At 50.8% G+C, this 20,295-nt stretch overlaps 2 protein-coding genes across 3 annotated transcripts; one reads left to right on the top strand and one right to left on the bottom strand.

The window, feature by feature from the left end:
* The first annotated feature begins 5,486 nt into the window (after positions 1-5,486).
* CUNH6orf62 (chromosome unknown C6orf62 homolog) lies at positions 5,487-14,312 on the top strand. Of its 2 annotated transcripts, XR_004973435.1 has the most exons (6): positions 5,487-7,239; positions 9,555-9,731; positions 10,920-11,042; positions 11,567-11,701; positions 12,965-13,388; positions 13,707-14,312. XR_004973435.1 is itself a non-coding variant. In XM_036344764.1 (5 exons), exons 1-5 carry the CDS (start codon positions 7,111-7,113, stop codon positions 13,088-13,090), a joined length of 690 nt encoding a protein of 229 aa, XP_036200657.1. In that variant the 5' UTR covers positions 5,487-7,110; the 3' UTR covers positions 13,091-14,312. The 2 variants fall into 2 exon arrangements, 1 of the variants encoding a protein (XP_036200657.1); XM_036344764.1 differs by having other exon boundaries at positions 12,965-14,312.
* A 2,678-nt stretch (positions 14,313-16,990) lies between these two features.
* ACOT13 (acyl-CoA thioesterase 13) lies at positions 16,991-20,231 on the bottom strand. Its single transcript, XM_036344765.1, has 3 exons — positions 20,099-20,231; positions 19,105-19,289; positions 16,991-17,222 (listed from the first exon to the last, which is right to left on the bottom strand). Exons 1-3 carry the CDS (start codon positions 20,174-20,176, stop codon positions 17,066-17,068), a joined length of 420 nt encoding a protein of 139 aa, XP_036200658.1. The 5' UTR covers positions 20,177-20,231; the 3' UTR covers positions 16,991-17,065.
* Positions 20,232-20,295: the final 64 nt, after the last annotated feature.

Raw genomic sequence — 20,295 nt, 5'->3', positions numbered from 1 at the left:
CGCGCGCGGCCAGCTTTCCTTATTGCCCCCCCAAGTCCTCACATCGTGGTCTTTGTGGGTGCGGTGCCCGGGCCCGCCTGCTGCAGGTGCCGCCGAAGCTGCGTCCCGCCTCTCAACGCCTCTTGTCCTCAGAGCGAGGGAAGGGCTCCCTCCGCGCGGCACCGCCCTGACCCTGGCGCCCGCGGCCGCCTCCCCCCTCCCCGGACCTCTGGCGGCTGGAAATGTGCCAAGCACAGTCGGGTGGCGCTGACTGTTTGAGGGGACGGTGGCACATGAAGTCTAAATGCGTAAAGGACTCAGCCCCCGCGCTGGAAACCATCAGGAGACTTGGTTTTCGGAGTGAGAATGGTGACAAGGACAGGCACGTGTCCCTTGGCTTTAAAACACCCGCGGCCTCTGACTCACTGCCCGTGTCTTCGGTCAGCGCGTGGTTCAAAGGCCCCCGAACGGCCGGCTGGGAGCCTGCAGGTCCACAGTCCACAAAGTTCCGCGAGGCCTGCGGGCGGCTCGGGAGCCACCACCTAGGAACCCGGAGGGCGCGGGCCCGGCTGCGGGCTGGATCCCCAGCAGGGGGCGCGCAGGAGGCAGCCGGTCAAGGATTCTCATCATTGATGGTTCTCTTTCTCCCTCCCTTCCTCTCTGAAATCATTTAAAATATATATATATATATATATAAAGTTACATTCAAGTACACTGCGCTGGGTAACGTATAAAGCACAGTTCATAGTGATGTTTGTTTCCAGAACTGAAAAGCTGGGAGAGAAAATGTGAAAATGGTGAGCACGCGGAGGGTAGAATCTACCTGTTACTGTAGTTAAAAACCCGCAGAGCTGGGGGAGCACTGGCGACTTTCCAGGGGTGTCATGGAGCCCACTTGGTCAGACGTCATCCGTCCCTGCTCATCGTGTGGTCCGTTTGGAATGGTGTGGGGACTTCATGCATGTCGGTGTGTTGGACTTTTTTTATTTCAACATCCGGAAGGAGATGATGCCTAGTTTAGGGGAAATCGTGAAGGCCCAGAGCCGGCGACAACCCTATCACCAGTTTAGGTCAGGTCCCTCCGGCTCTCCTGCTACATGGCCAGCTGGTATGTGTGGCACCCGAATGCAGACTGTACCTGCGCCAACCAGGTGGGGGCACCAGCCCGTCATGGCTATTGAGCAGGAGTGGACGAGTCGCCTGAGGTGTGTTGTGTTTTGTTTCATCCACAACCGGAAGGTATTTTCCCATTGATTTTTAGAGAGAGGGAATGACAGAGAGAAACATGGATGTGAGAGAAACACATCGATTGGTTGCCTCCTGCAGGAGCCCAGACCAGGGCCTGCAACCGAGGTGCGTACTCTTGATCGGAATCGAACCCGGGACCCTTCGGTCTGCAGGCCGATGCTCTATCCACTGAGCCAACCGGCTAGGGCTGGCCTGAGGTTTTGAGGGCTCTTCTTCCCTGGGTTCGCCTCAGCACCTGTCCTCAGAACAGAGCATCTGCCGGGGCAGGTGCTGACACTCACTGTGAGGAGGCCCACCTGGGAGGAGGTCCCGTCCCCGCCCCCTTTCCCTGGTTCTTTTCGCCTCTGGCCTTGGGCAGCAGCCTGATGTCTGGCAAATGGCACAACCACAAGCATTTTCCTGGAAAGTGTTGCGCTTGCGACTGCCTTGCGCAGAGGGCCCGGGCTTGCCAAGAGCAGGGCTGGGGGAAGGAATGCCCTTGAGCAGAAGAGCCAGAAGGGATCCCGGTCGGGACAGTGCAGACTGAGGACTGCGGGTCCCTGTGCCACGCGCACAGACATTTCTCTGTTGTGACTTCTGCGAGGGAGGGAGGCACACTGTTAACAGCTCTGTAAACCAAGGGCTGGGAGCCTTCCTGTGGAGGGACAGAGAGTAGATAGGTCAGGCTTTCCCGGTTGTATAGGGTTTGTTTTCACAGCCCCTAAAACTATAAGAGCCATTGTTAGCCTCTCTCTCCATCTTTTGCTGACCTTCATTCTACAAAGTTGACATTCTTTTTTTTTCCCTTTTTTATTATCCATAGTTGACATTCTTAGGCTGAAGAGAAAAGGGGATCAATCTAAGTTGCTTCTCCCCATTCCAAGAAACGCTATTTTCTTGTAAGAGACTTGATAAACAATCTTGAAACGGGTGCATGAAAGGATCATTTTTCTCTCTTCCTGAGTGGCAAAGAGAAGTGAGTTCTGTGTGCAAGCCAAGAACTACGCAACCGGCTTATGAGGGAGCCACGGCCGTGCCCTCAGGTGACCGGAGGACAGGGGAGGAACTAGGACTGGGACATCTGGCCCTCTCAGGAGGAGGGATGGTGCAGTTGGTGAGGTCTAAGGGTGGGGTCAGGACCCCGTGCACAAGGAAAATGCGGGTCTTGTCTTAAAAATGGTGAATAATTTCGAGATGGTGACAGCAGAGCAGTAAAGCAGCCCAGGCCCTTCCAGCCACACTAGGAGGCACATTCTCCAAGCAGGCCCGGCCCCGCCCCACCCAGGGAAGTTCTCTAGGCAGGCGCGCAGGACACAGCCACTGACAGGCCATACACCAGGCACTGCCTCGCCTCTGCCTCTGCAGGACACAGTTTAGGCTCGGGCAGCGGGAGTCAGCACCGCCGAGAGTGCAGTGCGTGTTGACAGATCAGAGAAAAAAGGTGCCGACCTGCCCAAGGGCACAAGGAAGGGACTGGAGAGAAGAGCGCCTGCAGGGAGCTCTGCCTCTCAGTTCAGGATCCAGGGGGATTAATGGCACCTCCTCTGGGAGGGGACCCGGGGCTGCTGAGAGGGACTTCCTTCCGTCCCCGCACCCTGCCCTGGGGGAAAGGGCTTTTCAAAGTAACCTCTGAATTGAAAACGAAGCTGGAGAAGCGGCCTGCTCTGCTGCTTCCTGGAGTTAGAACCAGTGGGAAGAGGTGACAACCGGCAAGAAAAAGAACCAGTTTGTTTTCTTCATCTTCTCTGTGAAGCAATGGTTGGTCCTCTGGGGAGTTTTAACAAAGAGAAGATTGAAGCCCAATAGGAGAGGGTTAAGAGCATTGACACGGGACAGTGGGAACAGTGGACTTTGATGAGCTTGAATGCGGAGCCACACGTGGCTGCAACGGAAGCTCAGGACATGCGCCCTGCCTCTGGCTCTGTTGACCTCCAGCTGCCCCTCGTTCAGGACTGGCCTCGGGAAGTGGGACCTTGCAAATAAAGCCTTTCACATCCCGCCCCCCGTGCAACTCCCAGAAAGCTCATTTTCTGAAGATATTGCAAGAACCTTGCTCTTACGAGTGAGAGGGGAATTTAATTCTCCCGTAACACTCCTCTTTCCAACTTTACACACATTTAAGGTTTTCTGCAGGGTGAAATCTAACCACTGAGCTCCTGGCCTGGCCTGGTTTTTTGTTCATTTTTAAATTAAGTAAGAAAATTGGATCATTGAATCAAAATGCAGAAAATGTTAGCATGTAAGATTAGCATTAATAAGCAATGTATGTTTATTATTGGAAAAGAGATTTTAAAGAAAGGAATTAGTCTAAAGCAAGATAGTTTCCCTTTTTTCCTAAATATGGTAAAACTATAGATTTAACAGAAGTAAAACAACTGGTGTTACTAGGAAGTCGCAGATGTGTTGGTTTTGCTTTGTTGGCTTTTAAAAATAAAGCAGGTGTCCTTTTTATTTTCCATCCCATGTTGCATACTGAGGGCTTTCAAATAGCTAAAGGATCCTGAGCAGAATATTGTAATAATAAAATAATCTTCACGGGGCTTCTTCCTTATCAATTCGCTAACATAATTAAGGAAAGAAGAATGAATAGTTAAAAAGATGCACTCTTTTCTCTATCCACAACATCCCTGGTCTCTCCCTCTTCCTGTAAGGACACCGTCATGCTGGGTTCAGGCCCACCCTAATGAGCTCCTTGGACGTTAGTTTTGGACAATTGATATTGAGGGGTGGGTCCCAATTATTCTTTTGAATCAAGGTGAAAAGGTAATCTATTTTGATTTTACCAAGTGGAGAGCAGTAGGTGGGGACCCAATAGACTTCTAAAATGTTATCAGAGGGTAGCCCATGAGGAGACTCTAGGCTTTGCTTTTGTCCAGCTTTGGCTTTTGCTGATTTCCTAATAACATAGCCGCGTTTTCAGCAGCACATTGTAGCTCTAAAAAAAGGAAATGAAGGCTCTCTGGTGCCAGGGACCTGCGATCCGGTGGCAAAAGCCCCACAGTACCCTCCTCACATTTCCAGGACCTAGGCCAGCGGCCCGGGGGATCCTAATGGAAATACTGTTCTGAAGGGAAGGGGGGACCCACGCTGCGGGATGGGCTGTTTTCCTCCCAAATCGCGGCAGCAGCGCTCCAAGGCATCCTTGACCTTGTTCAGAGCTGGAGGGCCGCCTCGGCTGCTGCGCACGTGGCGCGGCGGGGACGGAGCCAGCGGGACCCGTACCCCGCCGCGCAGACATCGGACATGCATTCCCGGCTGGGGGCTGCAGGGAACCCCAAGACAGACACCCCGAAGGACTCCCCGTCGGCGGCTTCGGAGTAACAGCGTAACGAAAGGAAACGAGAATCGACCTCCACCCTCCGGACACACTTCCCTCTCTCCCTCGCCCCGCCCCATCCCCTACGCTCGGCCCCCTCTCGACCCTCGAGCCCCGCCCCGCGCCCTGCGCGCGCAGAAGAGGCGCACCAGAACCCGGAAAAGCGGTTCCATCCGGGTGCTCGGCCAGGGAAGGCATGGGGCGTGGTTTTATGACGACAGAGGGTGGGAGGGGCCAACTCCGGGGCCCTGGACTTCCGGAGGGAGTGGGCGGCCGCGTCCCCGCCCCAAGGACGCTCCATTCTGGACAAGAGGGGGGGTCTCTAGCCTCACACTCCCGTTGGAGGCGGAAGGATGGCCTTAAGCAGTTTCACAGCAAAGAATCCGCCTTGTGAAGCCTTTTCCCTAACCCTTACTCGGGCTCCTCTCTCCTCCCTCCTGGGTAACTCCGACGCCCCGCGCGTCCCGGGCGCTTCCCCCCCTCTGTTCCCGCGCGGGTGGTGAGGCCCGCGGGGCGCGCAGGCGCAGCGCGCTCGGGGCGGTGCCGCTGGGGGGCGGGTGACGCAGCGGCGTTGCTGCCATTTTAAGTTGTTTGTTCTGGCTTCTCGGCTCAAACGCGACTCTGCCGGGACCCGGGAGGCGCCGAGGCCGCCGCCGTTTCCGCAGCCACCGGTGGCGGGGAACGAGGCTGTGCCGCCGCGGACGCGCGTCCTCTACTCGGCTCTCCGCGACCCGCTGTCCCGCGAGCCGGCGCCGCCGGGGGCCAGGAGGACTCGGAGCAGATGCTTGGACTGAAATAACTTTACTTGGGCTTGACTCGCCGACGGACCTTAGCGCAGGGCTCCCTCCTCCCGCCCCCTCCCGGGACCGCCGCTCTCCTCCCCTCCCGCTTTCTCTCTCCCGCCGCCGTCCCGTCCTCCCTCCGCCCAGGGCGCCGAGCCAGACTATGGGTCCCAGGTGGGGGCTGCGTGGCGGCAGCAGCGCGGGCGGCCCGGCCCCAGTGCGCGCCGCAGCGGGGATGGGGGGGCTCGGTTGGCTGCTGGTGTTCTCTTGACATGGCTCCCGCCCGAGCCGCGAGCAGCGCCCCCGCCGCCGCCTCTTCCGCCGCCGCCACCGCTCCGCCCGCGGGCTGCGGCTAAGGGCCCGCCCGCGACCCCGCCCTGCACCATCCAAACTCGGGAAACATGGTCTGTTCAACGTGAGCGCGCGAATCCGGGAACTCCATTTCATTTTTCGGGGGGTGGGGTGGGCGTCCTGACAAAAAGTCATTAATATTAACACAACTGTTTCGTTTTTCCCCGCTGACCCTTCCCGTTGGCCCCGCCCCGCCTCCTGGACCCGGGCGGGAATGGTCTCCCCGAGGCGATGAGCGAAGACCCGAGCGACCCGGTGCCTCCCGCGGTGCGAGTGAGTCGCCGCCGCTGACGGCCGAGCGGGGAGCGGGCCTGGGGGGCGGCAGGCAGGTGGTCCCCCGGCGCGGCCTGGATTTGGGAGAAGCACCCGCCCCCTTCGCCTCCGCGATGCCCACGGTCTGGGTCGGGGCGAAGCCCTAGGCAAGGCTCCCCTCGGGGCATGTAGGGCTCCTCGCAGGGCTCGGGGTGCTGTCCGACCGCAGAGCCGGAGCGATCCTCCATCGTGTTCTCGACCCCGCGCCCCTGCCATCATGGTCCCGGGCAGCAGCGTTCGCGGCCGCCCGCGGGTGGGGTGGGTGATGGGGCAGTTGGCCATGACTCCGCGGTTTCTGCTCCTGGCTCCTGTGGGCGACAGCTGCCCGCCCCCGGCATGCACTGTAGTTGATCGCAGGGACACCCTGGGCCTCCCCCCCTCCTTCTCGACCGATTTTGCACTGTTGTCTTTGCTCACCACCAAGAGTAATCACTAGCCGGCACCTTCGATCCGTAGCAATAGTGAAGCCTGAGAGAGCGAAGAACTGAGAGGTTCTGCAGCCATGGGCCGGGCTGGGTAAAATCCGATTGGGTATTTCAGTTTCATTCGCCTTCCCTGTTTTGGTGTTTGGGGAAGGTGTTTTTTTTGTTTTGTTTTGTTTTTTGTGGGTTTTTTCTTCTTCTTCCTCTTTTTCATTTTTGGTATTTGGAAAGCAAGGATCACCCTTTCCCCCTCCCTGAACCTTTTCATCATCCCTTTTCTAACCAGAGGGGAAGGTCTGGATGGGCTGGGATCGGACTGGTGCCGGCTGTGTTAATTGCACACCTAAATCTTGAGAAGAGGCTTTCCACGCCCCCTCCCCCTCCCCGAAAGCCTCTATTTTGGTCCTTAAGCCAGATGTGTTTTCCAAAAAATTAGTTCAAGTATTTTCTCTTTCCTTCCTTCCTCCGCTTCCTCCTTCCCATCCCGCCCCAAACGAGATTGTCCGAACATGACTGGGCAGCGCCTTTGGCCTCATGACCCTGTAGCATGACAGTCTGCTAATATTGCCAGAGGGGCCGTTTGGGGTTGCAGCTGTGACTTTAGCCATTCAATCCTATCAGCAGGGGAAATGACTTGTTTCTGTTGTACTTGAGTCTTAAGAAAAAGTGCCCATAGTTTAGCGACAATTTCCAAAGGCTTTAGTACCCCCTGTATTTCAAAATGGGGGACCCGAACTCCCGGAAGAAACAAGCTCTGAACAGACTCCGCGCTCAGCTTAGGAAGAAAAAAGAATCTCTAGCTGACCAGTTTGACTTCAAGATGTACATTGCCTTTGTGTTCAAGGAGAAGGTAATTTAAAGTTGTTAACGTGAAGTAGCGCCAGTGGTTTTGTAGGTTGTGACAGTGTTGGGTCTGTCAGCCTAAAGCGGGGGTCCTCAAACTTTTTAAACGGGGGGGCCAGTTCACTGTCCCTCAGACCGTTGGAGGGCCGGGCGATAGTTTAAAAAAAAAAATGAACAAATTCCTATGCACACTGCACATATCTTATTTTGAAGTAAAAAAACAAAACGGGAACAAATACAATATTTGCATTTGCATGTGGCCCGCGGGCCGTAGTTTGAGGACCCCTGGCCTAAAGAGTGGTCACAGGCTGGGCAGCATTGTAGAACTCATGGATGCTCAGAGGACATTGCGGGGGGAGGGGGGGTCACAGAGAGGACCCTGGACTGGAGATGGCCTCCCGTGATATGAGGAGGTGGGATGGGAGTGGTCAATTGGAATCAGATGTTCCCAGCAGCTGCTTCCTGGGGCCAGGATGCAGGTACCTTTCCTGGCGCTTGCAATGAAGCGGATGGAATACACATTCAGTTCAGGAGCAGTTACATACTCGTGGCTAATTTGCGTAGAAGTGAAGAATTTTACTAAAATTAAAAATGAAATAGAAAGTTTAAATATGTTTGGCCTTAATCAGAATTCCACACTTAAATAGCAAATAATGAGTAGTTTTTTGCAGCTTAAAGTAATGGCAGTTTCTTAATCTTTATTTGACATGAGATTAGTTTATGAATATAAGGAAATGTAGGGTTTTTGCACTTAAATTGTGAGCTAATTTCAGATCAGAAGTGTAATCTTTTTTTTTCAAATATATTTATTGATTTCAGAGAGGAAGGGAGGAGAGAGAGAAACATCAATGATGAGAGAGAATCATGGATCGGCTGCCTCTTGCACGCCCCCTACTGGGGCACGAGCCCGCAACCCAGGCATGTGCCCTTGGCTGGAATCAAACCTGGGACCCTTCAGTCCGCAGGCTGACGCTCTATCCACTGAGCCAAGCCAGCTAGGGCCAGAAGTGTAATCTTAACATGTCTATTTAATATTTGGAAGTTCCGAGGTTTTACCCTCCTAACTCCTGAAGGTTATGGTGGGAAAGCCCTTCGCTGCAGGATACAGGGTGCAGGTGGCGTCAGAAGTGGTCATCTTTGAGTGATTGCTCCAGGCTGGGTAGCCCCAAAGAGTCACTTCTCCATTCTCTCTCTTGCTTGTGTGTGTAAATAAGTTGACTAAAGAATAGATAAGATCAGATTTTAGTTGACGATATTGTAATGCAGGTTCACTAGAAACAAATTCAAGATGTAAGTGGGTAGATTTGATCTTTATGTTCAATCCACTGTACCATCTGGCTCTTTAAACCTGAGAAAACCTGTTTTTATCCTGTGAATGGAGAGGATCTGAAACGAAATTTGAAACTCAATTTGGTCGACTGTTTTTCCCCTTTCAAATATTGACACTTGTAGTTATGTAATATCCTAAAGAAATAATGGAAATTGAGCTTTTTAAGGAGTAAAACAGTTCATTTGTTTTGAATAGCTTTGTCTTTAAATTGCTGAGATTTTAATTTAGCTGTTTATAGAACCAGTTAAATGAAGTTATATCAAGAGTAAATCACTTTTTTTTAACCTGAGGGATGCTAGTGTTTGTTTCTCACAGCATTTAAGAAATATTTATTGCCAAAACCGGTTTGGCTCAGTGGATAGAGCGTCGGCCTGCGGACTGAAAGGTCCCAGGTTCGATTCCGGTCAAGGGCATGTGCCTGGGTTTCGCGCATATCCCCAGTGGGAGATGTGCAGGAGGCAGCTGATCGATGTTTCTCTCTCCCTTCCTCTCTGTAAAAAATCAATAAAATATATTTTTTTTAAAAAAAGAAATATTTATTTTTAAATATATTTTTATTTATTTCAGAGAGGAAGGTTGGGGGGGGAGAGAGAGAGAAACATCAATGAGAGAATCATTGATTGGCTGCCTCCCGCACGCCCCCCACTGGGGATTGAGCCTAGAACCTGGGCCTGTGTCCTTGACCAGAATGGAACCTGGGACCCTTCAGTCTGCAGGCCGACGCTCTATCCACTGAAACAAACTGACGACGGCAAAAAGTATTTTCTAAAATAAATACTTGCTGTGGATACATGATGCTCTAAAACCATGTGGTTAAACATTCTGATGGGTTGGGGTTGGGGGTTTGGGAAGGATAATCAGTATTTTCAGCACAAAAATTCATTTAAGAATTTTGCTGAGTTAGAATGAAGGTATGTGACATTGTAATATGGACTGAGTGTTAAAAGGCAGTGTGTTATCAGTGGGTTGATAACATCTTTTTTTTCTTCTAGAAGAAAAAATCAGCACTTTTTGAAGTGTCTGAGGTTATACCAGTCATGACAAATAATTATGAGGAAAATATCCTGAAAGGCGTGCGGGATTGCAGCTATTCCTTGGAGAGTTCCGTGGAGCTTTTACAGAAGGACGTGGTCCAGCTCCATGCTCCTCGATACCAGTCTATGAGAAGGGTGAGCTTGGCTTTCAGCCTGGGTTTCATATGTTACAGTGAGTTCCCCTTGCGCACTGCACGCCAAACCTCCAAGAATGTGTAGTTACTGTGGCCATGATTCGCTTTAAAAGCTGATGTGGGATTATGCTGATCAAGGTGTGCGTTATGCTGTAATGTTTTTACTATTTGTTGGGTTTCCTTTGCGGGGGAATAACATGTCTCTAATAAATAAGAAACTTAAAGTAGAAGATACTGCTGTTGCTGCCAACCTTCTGAACTTCTGCAACTCATTGGATGTTACTCCTCGTATTTGCACAAGAGACCCCTGACCCCCACCCTATAGTGGTAGGGTCGGGGGAGACTGGAGATGACCGTGTGCTGGTCTGGGAGAGGTTGATGGCCTCTGGACATGACTCTGCTGTCCTGTGCCAAGAGGACCATCAGCATCTGGCAACAGTAGCCTTCCGTTGTAACAGGAAGGCATGACTTCATATTAGATCTTCCAAGATGCCTTTGCTTACATGGTTCTGATTGTGTGTTTTTTTTTGTTTGTTTTAATGTATATTTATTGATTTCAGAGGGGAAGGGAGAGGGAGAGAGAATCACTGATTGGCTGCCTCCTGCACATCACCTACTGGGGCTCGAGCCCGCAACTTGGGCATGTGCCCTTGGCCAGAATCGAACCCAGAACCCTTCAGTCTTCAGGCCGATGCTCTATCCACTGAGCCAAACCCGCTAGGGAGTAGTTCTGATTTTGAAGGGTGGGAATAAACATTCAGGGATTTAAAAAAAAGACAAAGAACGTGAGCCGTAGGTGGAGTCTGCACCTGCTCTGGTGAGTTCAGGTCTTGATGGAGGCACCTGGTTGAGGGACTGGGCTGGACAGGAATTAGAATTCGGTCCTGTTGCCGCCCCTTCAATGAAATCGTATATAGTGGACCTAGCACTGTCCAGTGTGTCTATCGTCGGGCCTTGAACAGTGTGTCTATAGTCGGCCCTTGCACAGTGTTTCTGTAGTCGGCCTTGCACAGTGTGTCTATAGTCGGCCTTTGCACAGTGTGTCTATCGTCGGCCCTTGCACAGTGTGTCTATAGTCGGCCTTTGCACAGTGTTTCTATAGTCGGGCCGCATAATTTGTGACTCTGCTCCTTACAGCCATGTTTCTATAAAAGTGACTTTTTCCTTTTTTCTTTCTGTCACCTGATAGGACGTGATTGGCTGTACTCAGGAGATGGATTTCATTCTTTGGCCTCGGAACGACATTGAAAAAATTGTCTGTCTCCTGTTTTCCAGGTGGAAGGGATCTGATGAGCCTTTTAGGCCTGTTCAGGTATTCTGCTCTGAAATAAGTGTGGTGAGCACCTGAAGGAAAACTCCTGGCTGGGTCTGACTTAGGAAATTCTTGGGGCTATGCTTTGTAATGAATTTTTTTTTAGTCCCTTCCATCCCTTTGAATGTTGAGAAAGCACTGAATTGTGAAGTCTCTTGAGAATGAGGTGGTTCTCAGCTGCCCAGTATGTTTGCGATTATGGCCAGAGGAAGGCTTGAATGTTAAGGTTGGCCTGTTGGCTTCAGGAGGGGTCATGGATGCAGTTGGTACCACACACCCCTGAGCAGTAGATGCCAGACCGTCCTGTGCCAGCACTGGGAGGGGGAGGGGGAGACTGGTCACTGCCTGTGCTCAGAGAGCTTGTGGGGTGTGGCGAGTGTTACTGAAGAGCTGGATTTCAAGTTGTGTTTTAATTCAGCAGCCGTGTCAGCTAGCATGTACAATAGCACAGCTGTATGTCTGTGTCACGTCGTGTAACATGTTTGTGGTATGGTTACATACATGTGTTTGTGCTTTTTAATTAGGCTAAATTTGAGTTTCATCACGGTGACTATGAAAAACAGTTTCTGCATGTACTGAGCCGCAAGGACAAGACTGGAATTGTTGTCAACAATCCGAACCAGTCCGTGTTTCTCTTCATTGACAGGCAGCACTTGCAGGTGAGCATGGACCAAACAGGGCTGTTTCCAACCCTTCGCTGATTATCAAACTGCTTCCTGTGCGAGTGACTTGATTCTGTTTTGCCCCTTCATCACTGCATTGTTTTTGAAGTTATTTAAAGAACAAGAAGCCGATCTCCTGGGCCTCACCCTGAACATTGGTCCCCAGACTTGGCTGCATATTAGAACTGGCTGGGGTGGGGTTTTTTGTTTTGTTTTTAATTGCTTTTGCGCAAGAGGAAGGGAGAGCAAGTGAACTACGATTTTGTTGTTGTTGTTGTTCCACTTATGCACTCATTGATTCCTGTGTGTGCCCTGATCAGGGATCAAACCTGCAACCAGGGAGTATTGGGATGATGCTCTAACCAACTGAGCTACCTGGCAAAGGCCAGACAGGGGTGCTTTTAAAAAGTTATTTATTTATTTTTTTTTAATTCTCGTGTATTGATTTGAGAGGGATAGAGGAGGGGGCGAGGGGAAACATCTATGTGTCCCACTTCATGCTTGCATTGGTTGATTCTCGTATGTGCCCGCAACCTTGGTGTATGAGGACAACACTCTAGACAACTGAGCTACCCAGCCAGGGCCTGGCACATTTTTTCATTTTAAATATCAACCTCATGTACATACAGACGCCAGGAATCAGGAAGGCCACCTGTGTTTTCTCCTGCCCTCTGTAGAGGAGCTACAGTGACAAGAAGGTGAGCTCTGAGGCAGGTCTGGTTGATTCATCTGGCGGCTGTGTGACAGCACCTAGCACACTTGCCCCAGGTTAGATGGTTAAATCCAACTTTTTAAATGTAGTTCTTAGAGTTTCATGGATCTGGTTGGTAACACTTTGGCTTTTTTCTAGTTCTTAGATCTTTTATTTTTTACCATTTCTGTTCCCCCCTGGCTTCTACTATCGCCACGTCTGCTGTCTTTCTGTATGCAAACATGACTCAAAGCTCTCTTCAAATCTGTCTCCATGAAAAATGCCTTTAACCCTGATTCCTTTCAGCAACTAGTCTATGGCTGATCTCTCTTTCAGTCTGCCTACATCCTTCCAACGTTCATTTGTCGTCACACGTCCTGTTTTCCTGTATTTCCTGTGGCAAAGCTCTGAACTCCCAGGATCCCTGTCTATGGCTAGGAACCATCACTCTGTGCTTTGTCGCCGTGTCCATAAGTGCTTAATCAACTGGGGAGATCGACCTCATGTGGCAATCGAGCACTTATGTTGAAGTCTTATTTATTAAGAATATTAAAACTTTTCCCTTTCAGACTCCAAAAAACAAAGCTACAATCTTCAAGTTATGCAGCATCTGCCTCTACCTGCCACAGGAACAGCTCACCCACTGGGCGGTTGGCACCGTAGAGGATCACCTGCACCCTTACTTGCCCGAATAGAGTGCTGACCAGCAAGTGGAGACGATCAGATGCAGCGGCAATGTTTTCTTGTTTTCTTACCACTTTATTCTAGAGTTTAAAGGAAATGGACTCATGCACAGAACACTATGCATTTTGAAACTTGTTCATCCTGGATTTTTTTTTTAATCATTTGTATCTCAGAACTTAACAAATTCAATGTCTTCTGCACAGACTGTGTGAGAGGATGCTTTGCATCTTTGCTGCACTGCGTCAGCATCTTAAAATGTGAAGTGAAGGACTATGTACACTGAAATGCCGATGTGTCTGAAAGCACCAGGTGATACCATGGTTGATGGTCTTCCATTTGTGCTGGTTTTGCCTCTTTGGCATCTGTCATCAGTATTTAGAGGGTGAGAAGGGAATGTAACAGGTATAAATAACATTTGAAAAACTTCATAGCTTTGCTCTAATCACCGTTGATCCTGAGCACTGTCAGATTCATTCTAATAACCAGAAGTGGTTGTTTAAAAAAAAACACAACCACAGGAAAGAAACCTTAAATGAAAAAAGCATCTCACTTGTAGGCATTCTTGCCTCCTATTTTACTGGGCCATGTTTGTTTCCTGGTACTCATAAATATGTGTTTTATTTCCAGATCGCTTTCCAGGCTGCTGTTACAAAGTGTTCTGTGTGGACACAGTCAGACACAGGAAAGCAGATCTGGAGCCTCGAGTGGCTAACGCAGCTGTCAACCCGGTTCGCACGTAGCTACAGAAGCCAGGATAGGTAGAGGACTTGCCTTTTGGTTTTCGTTTTCTTTTCTGGTTTTAAAGAGGAGATTTTTATTACAAAGAAAAAAAATTCCAGTGAATTGTGCAGAAATACTGGTTTCTACGCCATCCTTAAGAAAAACTTACAAAGGGTTTTTTGGGAGTAGGAAAAAGTTATTGAAGTTGAAATCTTAAATTGTAAAAGCCACCACTGAGTGTCAGTTACAGAAGCAGAACTCATTTTGTGCAATGAACATAAGGAAAGACTACTGTATAGCTTTTTGTTTTGTTTTTGTTTTGTTTCTTTTAAATGAAGAAAAGCTTTGCTTAAGGGTTGCATACTTTACTGGAGTAAATCTGAATGATCCTACTCCTTTGGAACAAACAGTGCTTACTGGTTTCCAATTGTATTTAGCTTTGGGTTGGAATTTGAAAAAATGAAAACCTAAATAAAATAGGTGAAGTTCCCTGACTATTCAGGTAATACACAACACGTGAAGTGGTAACTTTTTTTCCTGGGCTCTGGGAAGGCATTACTGATGACCATGAGGGTTACAGTCCCCAGCTAAAGAGCAAATTCAGAAGAAAGCCAGCCACTGGGTTTGTAATTTCAGCAAGAATAGGAATCATGAAATAACGCTGTGAGTGTTTGCCATGGGCAGGCACTGTTCCAGGCTCTTGCCCTTAAGTCTCTGACAGCCCTGCGTGGACAAGTGGACGCTTGCCCAAGCTCACATGGTGAGTAGGGAGGGTTTAACCAGCTGCCTGGTTCCAGAAAGCCCAAGCTCCCAACTGTCTTACTCTAATGAATTACACTTGTTAGCTAATATTCAACAAGTTCTACATTTCAGCAGCCATTGGTTTTAAGTTTTTCAGAACTAGAGGCCCGGTGCATGAGTGCGGTCCCTAGGCCTGGCTGGCGGTCGAGGTTAAAGCACGAGTGTCTGGCGTGGAAGGGCAGATCCCAGCTGACCTCTGGGCCCCCGAGCGCCCCCACTACCTGAGTCATTGGGCCCCGCCTGGTTCCCTCAGGGCCTGGGAGCCGGGAGGTTTGCCATCTGTGGCAATCGGCCCCGCTCACACCGGCCGTGGCCTGGTGCTGCCCACTCACCTGCTTGGTCCCGCCGTCATTGGGGCCAGCAGTGCCTCCATTGCCACCCACCCTCCACTGCCAGCGCCGTGCCGCCCCCTAGTGGTCAGCGCACATCATAGGGAGCGGTCATGTCATAGGGAGCTGTCAGTCGAGGGGACAGTTTGCATATTAGGCTTTTATTATGTAGAATAGATTGTGAAAAGTTACAAGAGTAATGCAGAAAGCTCCTGTGTGCCCTTTACCCACATGTAGTCTGACATTTGCCACATTTGTTTGTGTGGTTTTTTTTTTTAAATATTTTATTGATTTTTTACAGAGAGGAAGGGAGAGGGATAGAGAGTTAGAAACAATGAGAGAGAAACACCGATCAGCTGCCTCCTGCACACTCCCCGCTGGGGATGTGCCCGCAGCCAAGGTACATGCCCTTGACCGGAATCGAACCCGGGACCCTTCAGTCCGCAGGCCGACGCTCTATCCCCTGAGCCAAACCGGTTAGGGCGCCACATTTGTTTTTGTTGTCTTTCTGCATAACTTTACACGTACTTGAACCTTTGAGTCTGGTGGCACCTCATGGTGCATCTTGGTTTCTTCCTCCTCAGGGCTTAGGCATAGGTCCCCCAGGAAAGTGATGAAGCTCAGGGAGTGTGAAGGTGACACACCTGAATGTGCCATCTTCGGCTCGTTGTCCTAAGGATGCCCTCGGTGGTGTGTTTAACCCCCTGCCGTCCAGGATCGTTGCATTGGGCTATTAGGTCTCTGGTCACCTTTGACTGGGACAGTTCCTCAACCGTAACCAACCTTGGCATTGCTGAAGAATACAGGTCAACTTTTTAAAAATTTATTTTTCTTTTATTGATGACAGAGAGGGAGAGAGAGAGACGTGAAAATCATTGGCGGCCTTCTGCACGTCCCCAGGGCATGTGCCCTGACTGGAATCCACCCGGCCAGGCGAGTACAGGCCAATTTTTAAGGACAGTTTCTCATTTTGATCTGGTGAAGTTTCTTCCTGGCGAGGTGTGGCTTTTGCATTCTGGCCAGTGACCTTACACCCTTCCCAGAGGCTGCCAGCTGGCTGTGCTGATGTGGGTTCTGAGGTCTGAGGTGGTGTCCCGTTTCTGCTCATCAGGAGGGTGCGGGCGCCTTTTGCCATAACCTGCCCTGACCGTCATGGCTGTGGGGAGTGATTTCCGTATCTTCTCCCTCTACACGGGCCAGCCTTCTGTGGCCAGGAAGAGCCCTCCCACCGGTTACTGATCAGTAACCTGCCTAAGCCGTTCGGCTCAGTCTCAGCATTAAGTCTAAAATGCTAAGCATGGCATAGGCAGTGGGACTACAAGATGGACTGAGCAGTTTGTGAACTTGATCTTTTTGAGGCGGTGCAGTCTGGGAGATTGGAAACCTGCAGGGTTTTATTCTAGGTACCAGAAAAGTGGCTAACGGATGCCCGTCCCCAATGGGAAATAAGCCAGCCCCCTGACACGCCATCGGAAGGGCAGCACACCACGCTCCTGTATCATCTGTGCTTTGCCTCCAGCTTTCTTGGGGATAGTCTAGGCCTCATCACTCAAACTGCTTTGAAGTTCCATAATCTTTATTTTTAGAGAGAGGAAGGGAGAGACTGACTGGTCCCACTCACTTACGCATTCATTGGCTGATTCTTGTATGTGCCCTGACCGGAATCGAACCCACAACCTTGGCGTGTTGAAACGATGCTCTAACTATGAGCTACCGGGCCAGGGCTGAAATTCCATAATCTTGAAACTGAAATTAAAAAATGAAATGTAAGATGGCATTTTAAAGCTGAGAAGGATTAACCATTAAGGATTAACCATTAATTTCTGTTTCTCTAGATTAATATTAGAAGTCAGTTTTAAGGCAATCCTATCTCAAAGTGGCCCTGTTCATTTCTTTGCCTACGTTTTCAAAACACTGAGCTAAGAATTTTTCATCCCAGTAGCACACATATGGTTAGAAGCTAACACTGAAGAGGCTTATAAGTTAAGAGAAAAAAAAAGGAGCCACCCACTATCCCACATGGTCTCTGCTCTTTCCCCTAAAAACACTATTTCTCGCTGCTGCTGGTTGCGCTGATTTATTAGGAGGCACAGGAAGCTGTCCCACTCCCCCCGCCGGGTGGGGAGGCCTTCGTCCTCAGCTCCCCAGGTGCTTGGTGTGTCTGCCCTGAGCTACCAGCTTCCCGGTCGTCTTGTTGGTCAGGTCCACGGAGGCAAAGGCCAGCGTCCTCCCTTGCTTCAGGATCTGTGCTGTGATCACCACCACTTCGCCTATTTTCGCCGGTGACATGTACCTGAAAGGAAGCAAGTTGACATACAGTTAACAGCAGTTCTTAAAGGGAAAGCCGTGTGCACGCAGAAGAGCCTGCCTGTGCTGAACTATTTCTAGGAGGAAAGTAGCCGTGCCAGAGAACCGCCTGTCCTTCAATGTGAGTGGCTGGTCCTCACCCACACTGGCTGCTTTTCCCATAAAGAGAGGAAGGGCCTTTGCCTCCACCGCCTCTTTTTCATTGTTTCCCACTTCAAATGGACTGGGAGCTGGTGGAAGGTTTCTGCAGAACTTGCTAAGTGAAGTGTCACTTGGTGTCTATATCATGTCATACTGATGTCAAGCATTTACTCAACTCTAAGATAACTATATAAGGGCTAGAATTAATACAAGGCCCTTACAGTCCTGGTGACGAATTGTGTGTACATATTATTTTAAGAGACACTTCTAACCCACCTGTACTCACAAGTTGTCATTTATTTTTGAAATATCTATAGTGTATCTTCGAGACTATGTCCTAGTTTCTGTTCAAGGGACTCCCTTAAAAAAATGTTTTTGCTGATTTCAGAGGAAGGGAGACGGAGAGAAACGTGAATGATTAGAGAATCATTGATCAGCTGCCTCCTGCACTGCCCCCACTGGGGAGCGAGCCTGCAACCCAGGCCTGTGAACCGAACCATAACCGGGTTCATAGGTCGACTCTCAACCACTGAGCTGTGCCAGGGGGGCAGGAAGTCACCAGTATTTGAAGCTCAGGCCAAAACTTATCTCAACATAGACTCTGAAAGGCCAAGACCGTCTCACCAGAAACTCGCCACGGCTGTGAAAGCAGCCTTGTCTTACGGTAGAAGGTTGTGCCCAGAACCAGGCCTCTGCTCCGGACTCTGAAGGCAGAGCCGTTGGCACGAGAGGCAAACATCTCGTAATCTTCATCTCAAAAGAACACGTGCCTCTCACCCTGGATCCGCTTACTGCACCCTCACGTTAGGGTCTTTCCATAGTGAAAAGGGACGGAACGCCGCGCTAGCCTGATAAAAAGACTTGGATTGCTTACACGCCTAATAACTGCATTTCCATCGCCCTCATGTCCCGTGACACTGGCTTTCCCACACTAACCCTTGCCAGTCCCCTGGGGAAAAAGTCATCTGTTAGTTTGGAGGCAAAAGCAATTGTCTGGAAACTCCACCCCTGGCCCCGCACTTCCATTGGGCAGGACGGGGCAGCCTTGCTGGTTAGCGCTGGAGCTGAGTGGGGTACATTTGGGAATGTGTGACCCCTGCAGGCACGCTCCCCAGGGAGTGGCAGCCTGCCCTTGGGGTGCTGCTCCCACACCGGGCAGGCAAACCCGCAGAGCCTGTCTGTGCGCCTCGGAAACACCCTATCTGTGGTCACCTTGTCACGAGGTTTCTCCATTTTTCCTTTGCCTTCCCTTCAACCTGTACGTGTCCTGAACACGCGTCAGGACTGACACAGAAGCCATGAGTCTGTGGTGATTTTCCCACCAGCATCTGTGTTAGGGGCCGAATGTTCGCTTTTTCAAAAATCTTGTTAATCTCACCCGAGGGTATTTTCCTTTTTTTAGAGAGAGAGTGGAAGGGAGAGGGAGAGACAGAGAGAAACATCCATGTGAGAGAGACACATCTATTGGCTCCCCCACACACGGCCCAGGGATTGAGCCTGCAATGGCAGTATATGCCCTAGACAGGAATCGAACCCAGAACCCCTCAGTCTGTGGTCCGACACTCTCTCCACTGAGCCAAACCTGCTAGGGCTGCTTTTTCAAATGTTTAGGTCCCTTCCTTTACTACTGGTACACACTGGACCGGGAAATTAGTTCCTTTACTTCCAGACTCAAGGCCGAGAACACTGTTGGGCAAATCTCCAATCAGTGCAGCGCGGCTACCTACGTGATGTTCATGTCCACGCTGACGCCCGGCAGGGCCCTCTCCGTGCAGAGCAGAGCCATGGTGGAGATGCTGTCCACCAGGGTGGCCGTCAGCCCCCCGTGGAGCGTGCCCAGCTTGTTGGTGTGCTCCTCCTGGACTCTCAGCTCACAGGTCACCTTCCCAGGAGCCGCCGAGACCAGCGTCACCTGAATGCAGAAGGAAAGGATGGTGAGCACCCTGTGGCCCTGGACTAACCCGAGTCACCCCAAAAAAGGCGACTCAGAAAGTCAATCTTACCCATCTCTCTCGGACAGAAGTTAACCCTTATGGAAACTTTAAAGAAAAAGGAACATACAGGGAAAAACAATAGTAGTCTTTGCTAGTTTCAGAAATCAACATTCCGTGTTATGCACAGCGGCCTGGCACCTCTTCCTGTCTCCTGGGAAATTCTGCACCAACGAAGCCAGCTGGCCCCTGGGATCTGCTAGTCCACTAGAGGTTTAATTTGGATGTTCCCTAGATTTTGCACAGGGTCATTTTTAAAATTACTTAGTAACCAATGGTTTAAAACAATTTTAAAAACAAACGAAGAAATTCCGTAATTCAAGGAGTTACTAGAGTTAATAAAGTTATGCAATAAGCTCATTTTTGGTGCAAACCCTCCGCTTAGCACCTGAGTTTGCTGCCTCGCCGCAGCTCCTGGCACCGATACCCGCGGGCTGCGGGCGCGCCCGGAATGCGCTGTCCACCGCCTCCGGCGCCGCGGGCCGCCCGGAAGGGTCGCGCAACCGTCCTTTCCGGCTCGGGAGCCGCGCAGTGCGGTCTCCACGAACGACAACCATACTCAGTCACGAACCATCACATGAGCTCCCCTGCGCCCTTGACCTGGTGCCCAACGGCGCTCCGTTAAGGCACCGCGATCGCTACGCTGAGCTGCGGGCGCAGCGACAGGACCGGGCGAGATGAGCGCGGTGCCCCTCTCCCGGCGTCACCCCCGCGGCTGCGCCTCCAATACCTTTTCCAAAACTTTGTCAAAACCGGGGACCCCGCTGATGGCCTTCATCACCTCCCGCAGGTTCTGGGTCAGGCTCATCGTGACACGTCCGCGGGCTTCCGGGCCCCGAGCAACACTGGACCTTGGAGGCGCCGGGCAGCCAGGCGCTGGCAAACGCACAAGGACGCAGAGGACGCGCACGGGTCGCCATTCGTCCG

The sequence above is a fragment of the Myotis myotis genome, unplaced genomic scaffold (genome assembly GCF_014108235.1).
Source record: "Myotis myotis isolate mMyoMyo1 unplaced genomic scaffold, mMyoMyo1.p scaffold_m19_p_18, whole genome shotgun sequence".
NCBI classification, from domain to species: Eukaryota; Metazoa; Chordata; class Mammalia; order Chiroptera; family Vespertilionidae; genus Myotis; species Myotis myotis.
The sequence above is the reverse complement of the archived record's forward strand: the minus strand, read 5'-3'. Positions and strand labels throughout refer to the sequence as shown.